This window comes from Mchenga conophoros, linkage group LG18, assembly GCF_057382185.1.
Source record: "Mchenga conophoros isolate Kocher_MC1m ecotype Shallow Benthic linkage group LG18, M_conophoros_male_GT1.1, whole genome shotgun sequence".
NCBI lineage: Eukaryota > Metazoa > Chordata > Actinopteri > Cichliformes > Cichlidae > Mchenga > Mchenga conophoros.
In genome coordinates, this window is record NC_140543.1 from 18371215 (window position 1) to 18383575 (window position 12361).

The 12361-nt window shown below is 40.7% G+C and overlaps 1 protein-coding gene across 2 annotated transcripts in view; it reads right to left on the minus strand.

Annotated features, from left to right (window-relative positions):
- LOC146553568 (tensin-3-like) overlaps positions 1-12347 on the minus strand; it is a 32815-nt gene extending 20468 nt beyond the window's left edge. For both annotated transcript variants that reach the window (XM_085255293.1, XM_085255292.1), the window contains exons 1-10: positions 11369-12347; positions 5699-5866; positions 5444-5494; positions 5154-5276; positions 3412-3476; positions 2221-2304; positions 1274-1386; positions 712-772; positions 442-517; positions 223-352 (exon numbers count right to left, since the gene is read on the minus strand). In XM_085255293.1, coding sequence (XP_085111419.1) covers positions 223-352; positions 442-517; positions 712-772; positions 1274-1386; positions 2221-2304; positions 3412-3476; positions 5154-5276; positions 5444-5494; positions 5699-5848 — 853 coding nt within the window. In that variant the 5' untranslated portion in view covers positions 5849-5866; positions 11369-12347. The remainder of the gene's footprint in view (positions 1-222; positions 353-441; positions 518-711; positions 773-1273; positions 1387-2220; positions 2305-3411; positions 3477-5153; positions 5277-5443; positions 5495-5698; positions 5867-11368) is intronic.
- Positions 12348-12361: the final 14 nt, after the last annotated feature.

Sequence of the window (12361 nt, forward strand, 5' to 3'; positions counted from 1 at the left end):
CATAAATGAGAGCCAGAACCAGTAAGATGAAAGTTGCTGTTAGTTTGCAGCTCTCTCGGTAATTGTAACATGTTTGGGGAAACCAAATTATTGGTCTAAAAGCAGCATGTCTAAATTAAGTTCAAGCTGAACCTCGCAGATGCTGTGCAGAGTTGAGGAGTTGCTGTTTACTATCAGCGGGGTGATGAGATCTGTTCATGGGATTTTTTTTTCTAGGTCTACCTTTGTTGGCAGTCTCCATGTCCTCTTTTTCAAACATCAGGTTGTAACCCTGTACTGCTCCCGTGTGAAACTGCACCCGGAAAATAACCTCACGCTCTGAAGTCACCTCACTTTTATGATAGCATTTAATCTACGAGAGACAAAAAAACAAATGTCACAATGAATACAAAAGCGCAGATTTCGCAACTTCTGAAAACGCAGTTTGTTTTTTTTCCCTACCATGATGTCCCCTTTTAGGAGCTGCGCAGGCTCCAGCATGATGCATACACGGTCTCTGTGGCCTGGACCAATGTGACTTAAACAAAAACAACAGAAGTCTGTCGCATGGAGCCGGAGTGTGGAAGCAATTACAGATATTTACAGAAAGCAGTAACTAATTCAAATTAACATTAAACTAACTAAAACAGAAAACTGCTTTAAAGCCTTCCTACATACTTTGAAGTAAACTATAATGTTCAAATTACTGTACCACATGTGTAAGCTACTTACTAGAATCCAGATGAATACACTGCTTGCATTCCCTGGTAGACCTTGATGTAAGGACAGCACACTATATATAAAAAAAGGACAAAGTGTTTTCAAAATGTTAGTCACAGGTTCCTTCTTATCAAGACCTCGAGAAACCAGTTAGCTAAAATATTCAGGAGATGCTTCCTGGCTTGTTTTGCTCACAGCTGAAGTGTGATAAGCTGCTGCTGTGAGAAAGGGATTTGAGCTCCACGATGTGATGAAAACCTTTTTGTTGTTTCAGTAAAATTAGTGAAAACAGCAATTTACGTGTACACACGAAAATGCGCATGTGTGTGTTCCCATGGTTTCACTTGGAACTGGGAAGTTCATTTCTTCAGTTCTGTTTATGTAAACAACCTCTATCTGTTTGAGCATGCTTGTGAGAGTTGGAAAAAGAGAGACACGGTTCCAATCAGACTCCACTTTTGTTTACCCCTCGAACTCTGATGTGGCTGTCTCCGAATTCCTTTCTTTGTGCCATGCTAGAAGTGATGGTATTTTCTTTGAAACAATATACAGTGATAAACAATATGTGTTTAACCTCTTGCGGAGTTGAAATCTGGAATCCCGTGAAGGATGACGCAGTGCATGAACAAGGGGGAGGCATTGATCTTCATGGATCCGCTTAGCAGGCTGTTGAGGATCCAAACGTACCTGAGAGGAAAGCGGAGGTGGATATCAACATTACACAAGACTTTGTATTGCTTCAGTGATTTAGTATTACATATTCAATGCGAAGGGGGACTGAAAAGTGAGATATAAAAAGAACAATGTCATTGTTCATTGAAGCCAAGATATCCTGTCGTTTAGCCACTACAGTCAGTCTCCAAATGTTGGCTCATTCAACACCCATAATGCAACTTGATAATATCTTTTCATTACATTGACCTTGCCTAGTAAATACCCCTGATTCTATTACAGACCTTTCTGTAAAAAAAGATGTATTTTTCACAGGTAAAGTGATATCGCTAAGATATTTTTTCCAAACCTGACAGCACTTCAGCATTTTGGAAAAACAGGCTTATTTGCTTTTTTTGCAAGGTGAGAATGGCACATCAGCTTTGCTTATGCTAAATATGTGAGGGGGGGGAAAAAGAAAACGGCCAACACGACTCTGTTGAAATAAATCAGAATCTGCTGTCTAGCATCTCTAGAAAACAGTACCTGTCATCATTACTGTTTATCACTGATAAGCAAAGAGACTAGACAGAAATGATAAACCAGTTTTGCCCAAGAGCCATGAGTGCGAGCGAGATATGTAGGTTTACGATTACATCAGGTTACCATGGGATCCTATTAAAATGATAAACAATGACTAGCTGTCAGCTCAAAAAGTAAACAAACAGCATGGGGACTGAATGAATTGTATGGTATCAGCTGGGTCTGGGATCTGATTGTTTGGATGGAGAGGTGGGTCAATGAGGAGCCAAACACACTGCTAGAGCTCTATTACCAAACGGAAGGGCGTGCTTATGTTTTGGGTCTTACCGCTTCTGTGAAGGTGTCATCAGAGCTGAGACCTTATCATCGTAGTATTTCCTCATGGCGAAGCGGTCCAACGCCTGGTCAGCACTTTGACAGAAAGAGAGAGACGCGTAAAACGCTTTAGGTAATTATGACTCAAGAGAAAGATTATACTCTCCTCTATAATTGAATAGTGTGGACTGTAACATCCAATTAAGGCAATGCATACATACACAGAGACACACACACACACACACACACATGCATGCATACATGCATAGACAAGAGGGAAAGTAACCAGAGAAACAGAGGATTCCAACAGAGAGGAAGGGAATGCCAGCTTTAAGTAAACACAGAGGGGGAGAGGAGGACACAGAGAGGCCAGAGTGTGTGCGCAGCTTGGCTATTCAGACAGACCTAAAACCAACAGGCTCTGGAGCCCTTTCACCAAAGCTCTGTTACTGTCATCGGCCATCTCGCTCATCTCCTCCCCCCCACCCCGGAATCTATTCCTTTGTAAATCTGTCCCATTGTGTTTTCCTGTCTCTTTCTCTACCTCTCTTTTGCCCCGTCTTTCACATTCACCTTACTGCAATGGTATTCCTCAGTGGGAAGTGGGAAAGAAAAGTGCTAAGAAATGCACAAACTGTCTGAATTAAGAGCCAATATATGGCCATGCCACACTGTCTGCTGTGTGCAGAAAGAATCTACGCAATGCCATATCAGCAGGTCGTGTCAATATCAGCCCTTACTTAAACCTTCGGCACTTCCGAATTTGCTTGCTTGGTCAGAAAATTATAATCCGTTTTCTTCATGATAAAAAAATACATTGAAACTGACACTGTGGCTAGAAGGCATTTAAGTAACTAACATGTTTCTAAGTTGATTCACGCAATTCAATACGGGGTGATTCATTGCTTAAATTGTGTGGCTTTTCTTTGAATCGGAGAGAAGTGACTTTTCTTTTGACTCACTTTCTGATTCACCTTAACCCGAAATTAAAGGAGGTGAATAAACCACTGGTGGTTGGTTTGACATTGCTTATCGTCTACAAAAACACAACATATCGAGTCTTCGTGAACTGCTGTGGTTTGTTGTTCATACTGCTTCACCACCAGAAGTGAGCGGTCGCACATAGCATGATGAGCCATGACTTCAGAGCAAAAAGAAAAAACATCATTTATAGTAACAAAACATGAGAAGTGTGTTGGTTACCTGGCTGACACGTCAGTGAAATGCACAAACGATGAGATGACAACGCCAATTCGACCCTTGCCACCCTAAAAAAAAACCCACACAAAACAACAACAACAAAAAAAAAACAGGAGATGATTCACTACACACGCAGCAGTCTTACTAAAAATGAAACCAAAGCCAAAAGGCCCCCCACAGTCTTCATAAACACAAGTTCCAGCCAAACGAACAGTATTGTCCAAAAGTCATGAGTCACCTCTCATTTCTTTTATATTTTGCTTCCACTGAGCCAGACTTTTTTTTGTAAAGATTAAATGTTATTTTTAAGATAAAATGTTTTAAGGTAGTCTTGAGCAACATTTCTCCAGGCTTTCTGGAGGTCTTTCAAGCTTTCCTTTGGCTATTTGCTGCTTATTCATTTTCAGTCCAGTCATCCAGTCCGTGTACTTAGCTATTTTCAGATGAATGTTTTTTTGGTTGTTTGCCAACCCATTTAACACTGACCTAAGAATCATTCAAGTGTAAAAATGTACCAACTTAAGGGGTGAACCAGTGTAGTGTCTACACATATCAGACAACTTAGCAAAGATCTTTATCTTTAGATACTTTATTATTAGCAAACTGCCAGGGATAACACAGTTATATATACATTAATAGTGTTTACACATATAAGAAACTTTCCAAAGAGCTATAAGCTCTTTGGAAAGCTGATCCATCTATTGTTTGTCAAATCCTCATCAGAAATGGTCTCTGTGGATGAAAGGTGGCAGTCAAGAAGCCCTTCTTAATTAAGGCAAACAGAGAAAAAAGGCTGAGGTGTGCCAAATTACACAACAACCTAACAGAAAATGAGGGGCAAATTTGAGATTTTTAGTTTCATCTGTTGTACGGAGGTGACCAAACTGCTGTGGAGTGAGTGTTTACAGCAATCTATGAGGCACGGCGGAGGTATTTTCAGGGTATGAGGCTCTATTTCAGCCAATAGTGTTGGGGATCTTACCAAAATTGATGAAATTATGACTGCAGAAAAATACCATCAGATTTTGATTCATCAGATTTTGATCAATTATCTAATACCATCTGGAAAGCATCTGATTATGCTTTATCGCACTGTAAATGCAGTAAAAGCATACCTGGATAGAAAAATACAACATGGAACACTATCAGTCATGGAGTCACTTCCCCAGAACCCCGACCTCAATATTACTGAAACAGTTTGGGATCATCTTGATTAAGAACATCCAAAAATGAACTTTGAATGTCCTTCAAGATGCCTGTAGAACTATTCCTGAGGACCAGTAATAGAAATTAGAAGAAATCTTCCCCAATCGAATTCTGGCTGTGTCAAAGAATAAAGGTGGTCGTAGCAACTTGCTGACATTCAAGTTTGTAAGAACTGCACAAACTCTGTTTTTTGTTTATTTGTTTGTCTATATATTGTATTTCCAAGCATTTTTGCACATATTCCAATAAATCACTGTTTCCCATAGCAAAACATTAAAATGAACAGGTGCCTTGTGACTTTTGCACCACACTGCAGAACCACATTGTTTATTTCACATAACTGTTTTCTGCTTATTGTGTGTTTTTCCTTTCTTGTTTCACTGGTTTGCACTTACCCAGATTCAGCAAACATGTAAAACCACATTCTCATGACAGACAGTTCAGTAGATGTTAACCGAATCTGATCGAATCACACTTAGTCTTAAACTGTTCTATGTTTTACAATATTATATTTGTATAAAGGTTCTGTAGGTGCTCACCCTGCAGTGTATAACAGCCACATGTAGCGGATCAGCATTGAGCCAGCTCTCCATGGCCTTACAAATGGTGCAGATCTTATCCAAAGGTGGAGCATGCAGGTCAGGCCAACCTGTATCCAGGGTCTAAAAACAACACCATTAGACACACACATACACACTCATCATCCTCTGTCCCTATGCTTTACAAATCAATAATATCTTGCTCACATTAGCTCACTAGCCTGAGTTAATCAAGTAGACTGACAGAGGTGTACAGTTGCGCTATTTGAAGTAAATGCCAGATGCCTTACCTTTGGGTTCATTCTAGAGAGATCTTGTCTTTTCTCTGACAGGTTTATGATCTAAAGAAAACATAACACAACAAAGCACAAGTCTTAAAATGTTGTCTCTAAGATTTCTGCATTCTTCCTTAACAAGAGTTCTTACAAATGCATGAAATCACTCTGGGATCAAGTCAACATTACATCAAAGCCCACCACCTTTCAACACTTTCAACACAGTTACAGCACTTTCCAGGGGAAAGCAGCAAATGGACCGGCACTGACCAGGTAATTGTCTGCATGCTTGGACTTGAGCATACGCGTGACATCCTTCAGGTTGTGTGAGTAGATCTCCTCGGAGCACCCCCGGGGGAAGGACACAGCTATGATACGCTCTGTGATATACGTAAGGTCGAGTTCATATCCCTCCTCCATTATGAATCTTTGGCTTTCCTGTTAAAAAATATCCAAGCAGAGACACAGGAGGAAAAAGCCTTTCAGTCTCACAGCACTGCAGGTGACTCAGGTCAATATTTGACGCTCAAAGTCCTCAGCTTGTGTCATTGTGTACATGTTCTCATAGATAACTTTAGGGAGTGACTTCAATGCCAGATTGTATGACACAGCATACTGTGTTTACACAGCAACGGTCAGCAGTGTGTGCCACAGATACTACAGTATACTCTCTTAGACAATACAACATATCGCAATCTTTTTAACCTTTTGAGCACGACAGATAATTAACTTCTCTGGACTGCAAAAAGACACACAGGAGAAGACTGGACATGAGCAATCTAGGAACCGCAGTCAGTGATCCACAGCAACAATGACAAAGACAAAGAAAACTTTCAAAGAACTCCGGTTGAAACCAGTTTCTGTAAATCCCTGAGTGACGGCGTGTCCCTGTGACCTCATGGCCATGAACTTCCTGCTATGGTGGTCTAGGAAGAGCCAGTCTCCCACTGCTACTCAACACATCCCACAGACTCTTCTCTTGCTCTCTTATCTCGGTATCTTAGTACGGCCTCTTTGTCACTTTGTACAGCTCAGCAGCGAGAGAGTAGCAAGTTGTTGCCAATTGACCTCATAGTCATAAGTTAGTGTGGAAAACCTAAATCCAGCTTGGTTACGGAATTCTGTCTCCTGCTTGTGACAAGAAATTTTCAAATTAAAAGGGAGTAAAATCGTTCCAAAAATTACGTTTTTGATTAATTAAAGTCTTCAATTCTTAAGCTTTGTTTCTTTCGTTCTTCATGTGCTCTTACATTTTAAATTAAAGCCAGTACTGATCTGTCTTTCAATTTAATTTCCTATCAGTGAAGAGTTAATTAACTAAGATTTGAGATCTAGATTTTTTTTCTTTTTGGAAAACTGTGTTATGTTAAATTTTATAAACAGAAAACTGTCTGTAAATGAAACCAAATCCCGGGTTAAGAAATGATTTATACTCCTGTCTTGCATTTGTAAGAGACTATTGTTCAACAGAATCTGAATCTTATATTCAATTTTTCACAAGCACACTCACAAAAACAGAAGCACATTGCTAAAGCTGCCAAAGATATCATCATCGCTCTTCTTGACTGAACCCAGTTGTTTGTTGTGATTAAACGATCCTGTCGAGAATGCGTCCATTAATTAACTCTGAGACGACTGCAGGCTACAGCCCATCACTTTGAACGGGCACAGCGAGGGAGCCATAAATCAGGGACAGTGTAGCCATGGCTTAAATGAACCCTCAGAGCGGAATGAAAGAGGCCATGTGAAGAGGTCATCACTGGTAGGGACTGTGCTGTGTTTTTGTGAGTGTGTGTGTTGTTGGAGGAGGCGCTCAGGTCCTCAGGTCGTTGAAGCTAATGACCGGGTTAGTTTATTTCCCTAGTGACTTTAAGGAAAAACTGTTGACTAATGGGAAATTAATGAACAGAAAGGCCGGGACTTAGGCTCTGCGTCAAGGGCATGGCAATGGGAAGAAGGCCCCGTAATATTTTGAAAGTGTCAAAGTACTGTGCTAACTGTGTGGAAGAGGTATCAACTTAACCAAAGAATGATACTGGCTCAATTTTCTGCAAGAAGCAGTATAATTGTATTTTAAAGCATAACTCTAACGTGTTCCCTTCTTCTTTAGAGACATAGCTTTTAAGTTCATAAAGTAAAAAAAATGAAGCTTTAGTCTGGCTTTGTTCAAAAGTTTAAAAAAAAAAAAAAATCTGCACATTTTCCAACAAAAAACTAATAAATTTTTAATTATACCACCAAATTGAATAAGACTAAACAGAGTGAAAAAGGAAAGGTTTCCACCCAGTTCAAATGGGCGGATCTCTAAAGATGTGCAAATGTAGCCAGTATCTAAAAATGACATAACACGTGACAGAACTTCTAAGTAGTATTCGATTTTTCATATGAAACATTCATGTGTAGCGGCACTGCAGTAATCGGCATTTTCCTCTCAATTCTCCCACCCTTCACTCAGTCCACCGAGAGCAGCTTGCCCCAGCACGCACTAAAGATAATTGGTCTTTAATTTGCACTGACTGCTTTTGTTCCTGGTTTGAGGCACAGCATTAGCTCACAAAGACAGAATAAGCAGTACCAAGGAACTCAAATCCAGAGCCCACCCATGGCACTGTGAGAGCAAGGCTGGTAGAGGAGTGCGGGAGACGGAGAGAGATTCGAGGTTGCCAGGTTTTACGGTGAACAAGCTGCAACAGGTTTACTAAGGTCAGGATGTTGGGGGATTAGGGTGTGTCTGGCTCCCCAAGCTCCAACCCTTGCAGGTAGGTGCTTGATTAGGCTGCATTGCTGCTGTCAGCCACGTTCACACACGCATGACCATCACTTACGACTCATTCCAAATGCCTTTCTTACCTGGAACCTTGCTGAAATTGAATTAATCAAACGTTCCTTTATGAGTAATGAAATGTTGAGGAGTGTACGGTGAAGCGTGCTGGGATGAAGGCCTCTTTAATGGGCCACACCCGTCACCTGGCCATCACATGGAATCTTCCACTCTGCACGAGCAGGTGAACCATGAGATAAAAGAAGCGGCATCGTGGAATAGGGCATAAAAACCAATGAGGACCGTCTTTGTATCCAGACATGGGCAAGCCCTGTGGGTTAAATGACAGCCTGATCATGTGAGCAATGACCTCATGGCTGTTTATTTTAAAGTCTATTGTGATAACAAGAGTTGGCAAAAACTTTACATACTTGTCACTCACAAATAATAAGACTCTGCAGAGCCTCGGCAACTAAACTGATTTATGTGCAACTTTGTGATTAAGCTGTCTACAGTATCCCTAACTGGATTTTCCATTAGTGAATTTAATATGTAACGTAATATGTGCACAAACTAGCAGAAGAAATAGGCTTGTTGAGATTAAAGAAAGAAAAATGTAATTTTCAAGTTTAGGGTGAATGCTGCATTTTTTTTTTTCTGAAAACATCACTGCTACAATGACAAATAAACCCTAAGCTTTAAAATTTGTGCAGGATATGCGATTTTCTGAACTAATCAATGCATTATTTTCTTGCTTGTAAAAGCCTATTGAAAATATGACACATTTCCATTACAAGCCATTATTAGAATCCAAAACAAATCGGTATTACCTAACTAAATTCCCCAATGCATAATCAAGCGGATAGCTTGCAAATCACTAAGAAACAAGATGAGACGGAGCGAAACAAACAAAAAAAAAAAAAAAAACAGCGCACATATGAAAGCAATCAGGGCAACCCTTCCCCCATTCACACTCCCAAATTGGTTCTGTTGGCTCAAACTTCAGCCCTGTGATTGACATGCTGCGGCAACAACCTCCATTTCTGAGACAACTCGAATATTTTCACAGGTCAATTAAACTGAAATGATGGGACTGAAATGAAAAAAAAAAAAAATCATCAAGCTTGCTTTATCTGGTACAGAGTGAGCGCTGCCTCAGCCAAAGTTGATGTGATAAACCTCAAAACTTCCCAGCACGCAGAAGTCCTCTATTAAATACCTATGGAAAAAGCAGGTACACATGCATAACACTGCTGTCTCTTTGGGAGAATTTGGAAAGATTAACAGCCTTTGAAGCTGTTGTCTGCAAACCTGAGTAACACCTAAAGTGCCATAAATGCTTCAGGAAGTCTGGCTGCAGGCTGCTGCCGGACAAAAATGTTTTCCTACACTGCATTTAGCTTTAATTCTTTCTTTGCCCTCTCCAGCAAGCAGAACCCATTTGTTTTTTTCTCCCTCTGTCGTGTGGCTGGAGTCTCCTGATAATATTTAGCGATTACATCTAACAGCCTTCTAATAACTCTGATACCATCAGCTTCACCATTCGAAAACCGCCATGTATTCATACTTGGCGTGAGTGTGGCACCATGCTGTGGAATAACATGCTCACAGAGACATGACAGGCTTTAAGAGCCCAGAGAAGGACAAGGCCACAGTTTGTTCTGGCCTTTTCCTGTCAGGGGCTCTGTATGTTTATGCTGTGGCTTTGACACCCATTCACTGCTGAAGGACTGAAATAAACAAGCCCTGAGAACTATTGAAAAAAGCCACAGACGTGGATGCGGAGTATTTTTAGTACGTTTATTTTGTAACTCTGGAACTCTAGCATGTATTTGTCTCACATTTTCACGAGGCATTTTGAAGGAAATAAAAATGACAGCCCTGGCTCTGAGCAAATCTGTGCACCCAGAAGGCTCCTAAAGCAGTCCCTAATTACCATTTTCAATCCCAGGGTCAGCGTGGAATGTGCTCCAGAATGGATTACGTTAGCACTCTCCCTTTTTCTATCCCCGCCACCCTCTCTTTTTCTTTAAAACAATTTTTGCCACTTTATTGCTTTCATACTCCAGGTCTCCTCTCTGTTTAATGACTTGCACATGTACAAAGAGTGGTGCTGTGACAAAATGAAATGCCCCACTGCTCTGTCTCCTGCTGGGATCACAGTGTTCTGCTTACAGTACATAGTCCCAACCCTCTGCCAACCCACCTGTCCAAACTACACTATCGGGATCCCCATTCATGTGTTGCTCTGCCAGCCCTTTCTAAGTGCCTCCTGTTACCAGTCATGCAAAATAATAATAATAACTCTTTGTGTTTCTGACTCATTTCTTTTCGCCTGGAGGGTTAGATATTAGTCATGCAACTCTAAATTAAACCAAATCTTGGAAGAGTTCAGCCTGTAAAATGCTCACAACAACTCACAAACTAGTTGCAAGAGGGTGTAAACGCAGGAAGACGTAGACTCTGTACCTGCTATCATGTAAGGACACTTGTGCATGTCATCAACAATGGCTGTCTGAGAATCATAGCCTTAAGGCTGCACATACCATGCAGCAGCTCTAGCTCAAAAGACAGACAGAGAGAAAAAAGACAAACTTTCTTAATCAGTCATGTCTCTCGAATACCTGTTCACGAGTACAACACCCCAAACAGAAAGGTAGGCCCTATCTCTGTTGAAGCTTTCTGGACTACTGGACGCAAGTCCTCCATAGTCCCATATGTTTCACATTATAAAAGGTCTTCAGCAGACCATAGCCCACAACAGCAAGGAACCCCAAATTATAGCTATTGTAGAATACAATCCACTGGGGTAAACGTTTAAAAGCTAAAAAGACTACTAAGCCTGACTTTAGGAAGTTTCAGTAAAAGGCATTTAAATAGTTCTATTTAAAAACATGATGTAAAAATAAAGACATTAAAAAAATCTGATCAGAATGAATGACTCGCTTGCCTGTTTTCAGAATTTTTACACCAGAGCGCGCACACACGCACACCCTGTTTCTAGCCAAAGTAAATACAAAGCATTGCCCTGTTTTACTCTGTGGACGACCTCACTGCAGTGTGACTGTTGAAAAGTTCTCCACAGAGTGGAAGTCTCATCCCGCTTTTTAAAGCGCTGACCAGCCCCAGTTAAAACTCTTGTCTTCTTCTGGCGAACTGTTTCGGGTAACATGCCTTACCTTTTTAAAGTGAAAGCAACGACTTGTTTTTTTTCGGGGTGAGTCTTCTTTTCCTCCTTTTTTAAGCAAGTTTAAGCTGTAGAAAGAAAAGGAATATGATAAAGTCCGGAGTCTCAAAGAGCCCTCAGCCGTCAAACAGGCTTACTGCGGGCTGGGAGGCTCATTTTCCTCTGCTGGAATGCGCTCTGTGGCTATTCGGAGTTTGCTTGGACCCAGGGGCTCCTTTCTGTCACTGCTGGTAATAAAATAAAATCTTGCTCGTATCCTGAAAAAAAAGGGAAAAGCTGCTGCTGCTATTTCTCCTATGCCTCCAAAACACTTCCTCTAGTCCAGGCTACCGCTGCAGCCGCCACAAGTCCTGGCATGGGATAGTCCTCCTACCGCTCCGCCGTGGGTGTCTGCCTTCTTCCCTCCCCTTTCAACCTACCTCCCCTCGCTTTGGCCTCCTCCCTCTGCCCCCTTCCATTTGTTTGTTCTCACCCTCACTACTCATACACAGACTTTAACTTCCTGCCATCCCACACCCACATAATCACCTTTCATATGGCTGCTGTACAAGTAAATACATATTCATGACATAATGAAATATATAATTGTAAGAAATTATAACCTATCGTTTAAAACCTTTAATATATAAGTAAGTTTAAATTAGGCAACAACTTTTTAATGTTTCATAAAGGTACATTTTATTTCCTCAGTAGTTCACAGGTGTATTACGAATATTCAAACCGTTAGTTTTTTTTTTTTTTGTTTTTTTTTAGAATAGTCACTTTATTACATTAACATAGACCGAGTTCAAATTACACATATGAGGATCTCCAGTGATCCAAATCAACCTCCTTCAGAAGGTAAATCATGGATCTTTCATGATATCTTATGCAATGTTTTTATTTATTTATGTAGTTTATTAACAGATATTTCAAGCCACCATCAATCAACTGAAGAGTGAAACTTCACTCTCAATCTGTGTAAGATCAAGGGTAATATAGTGAG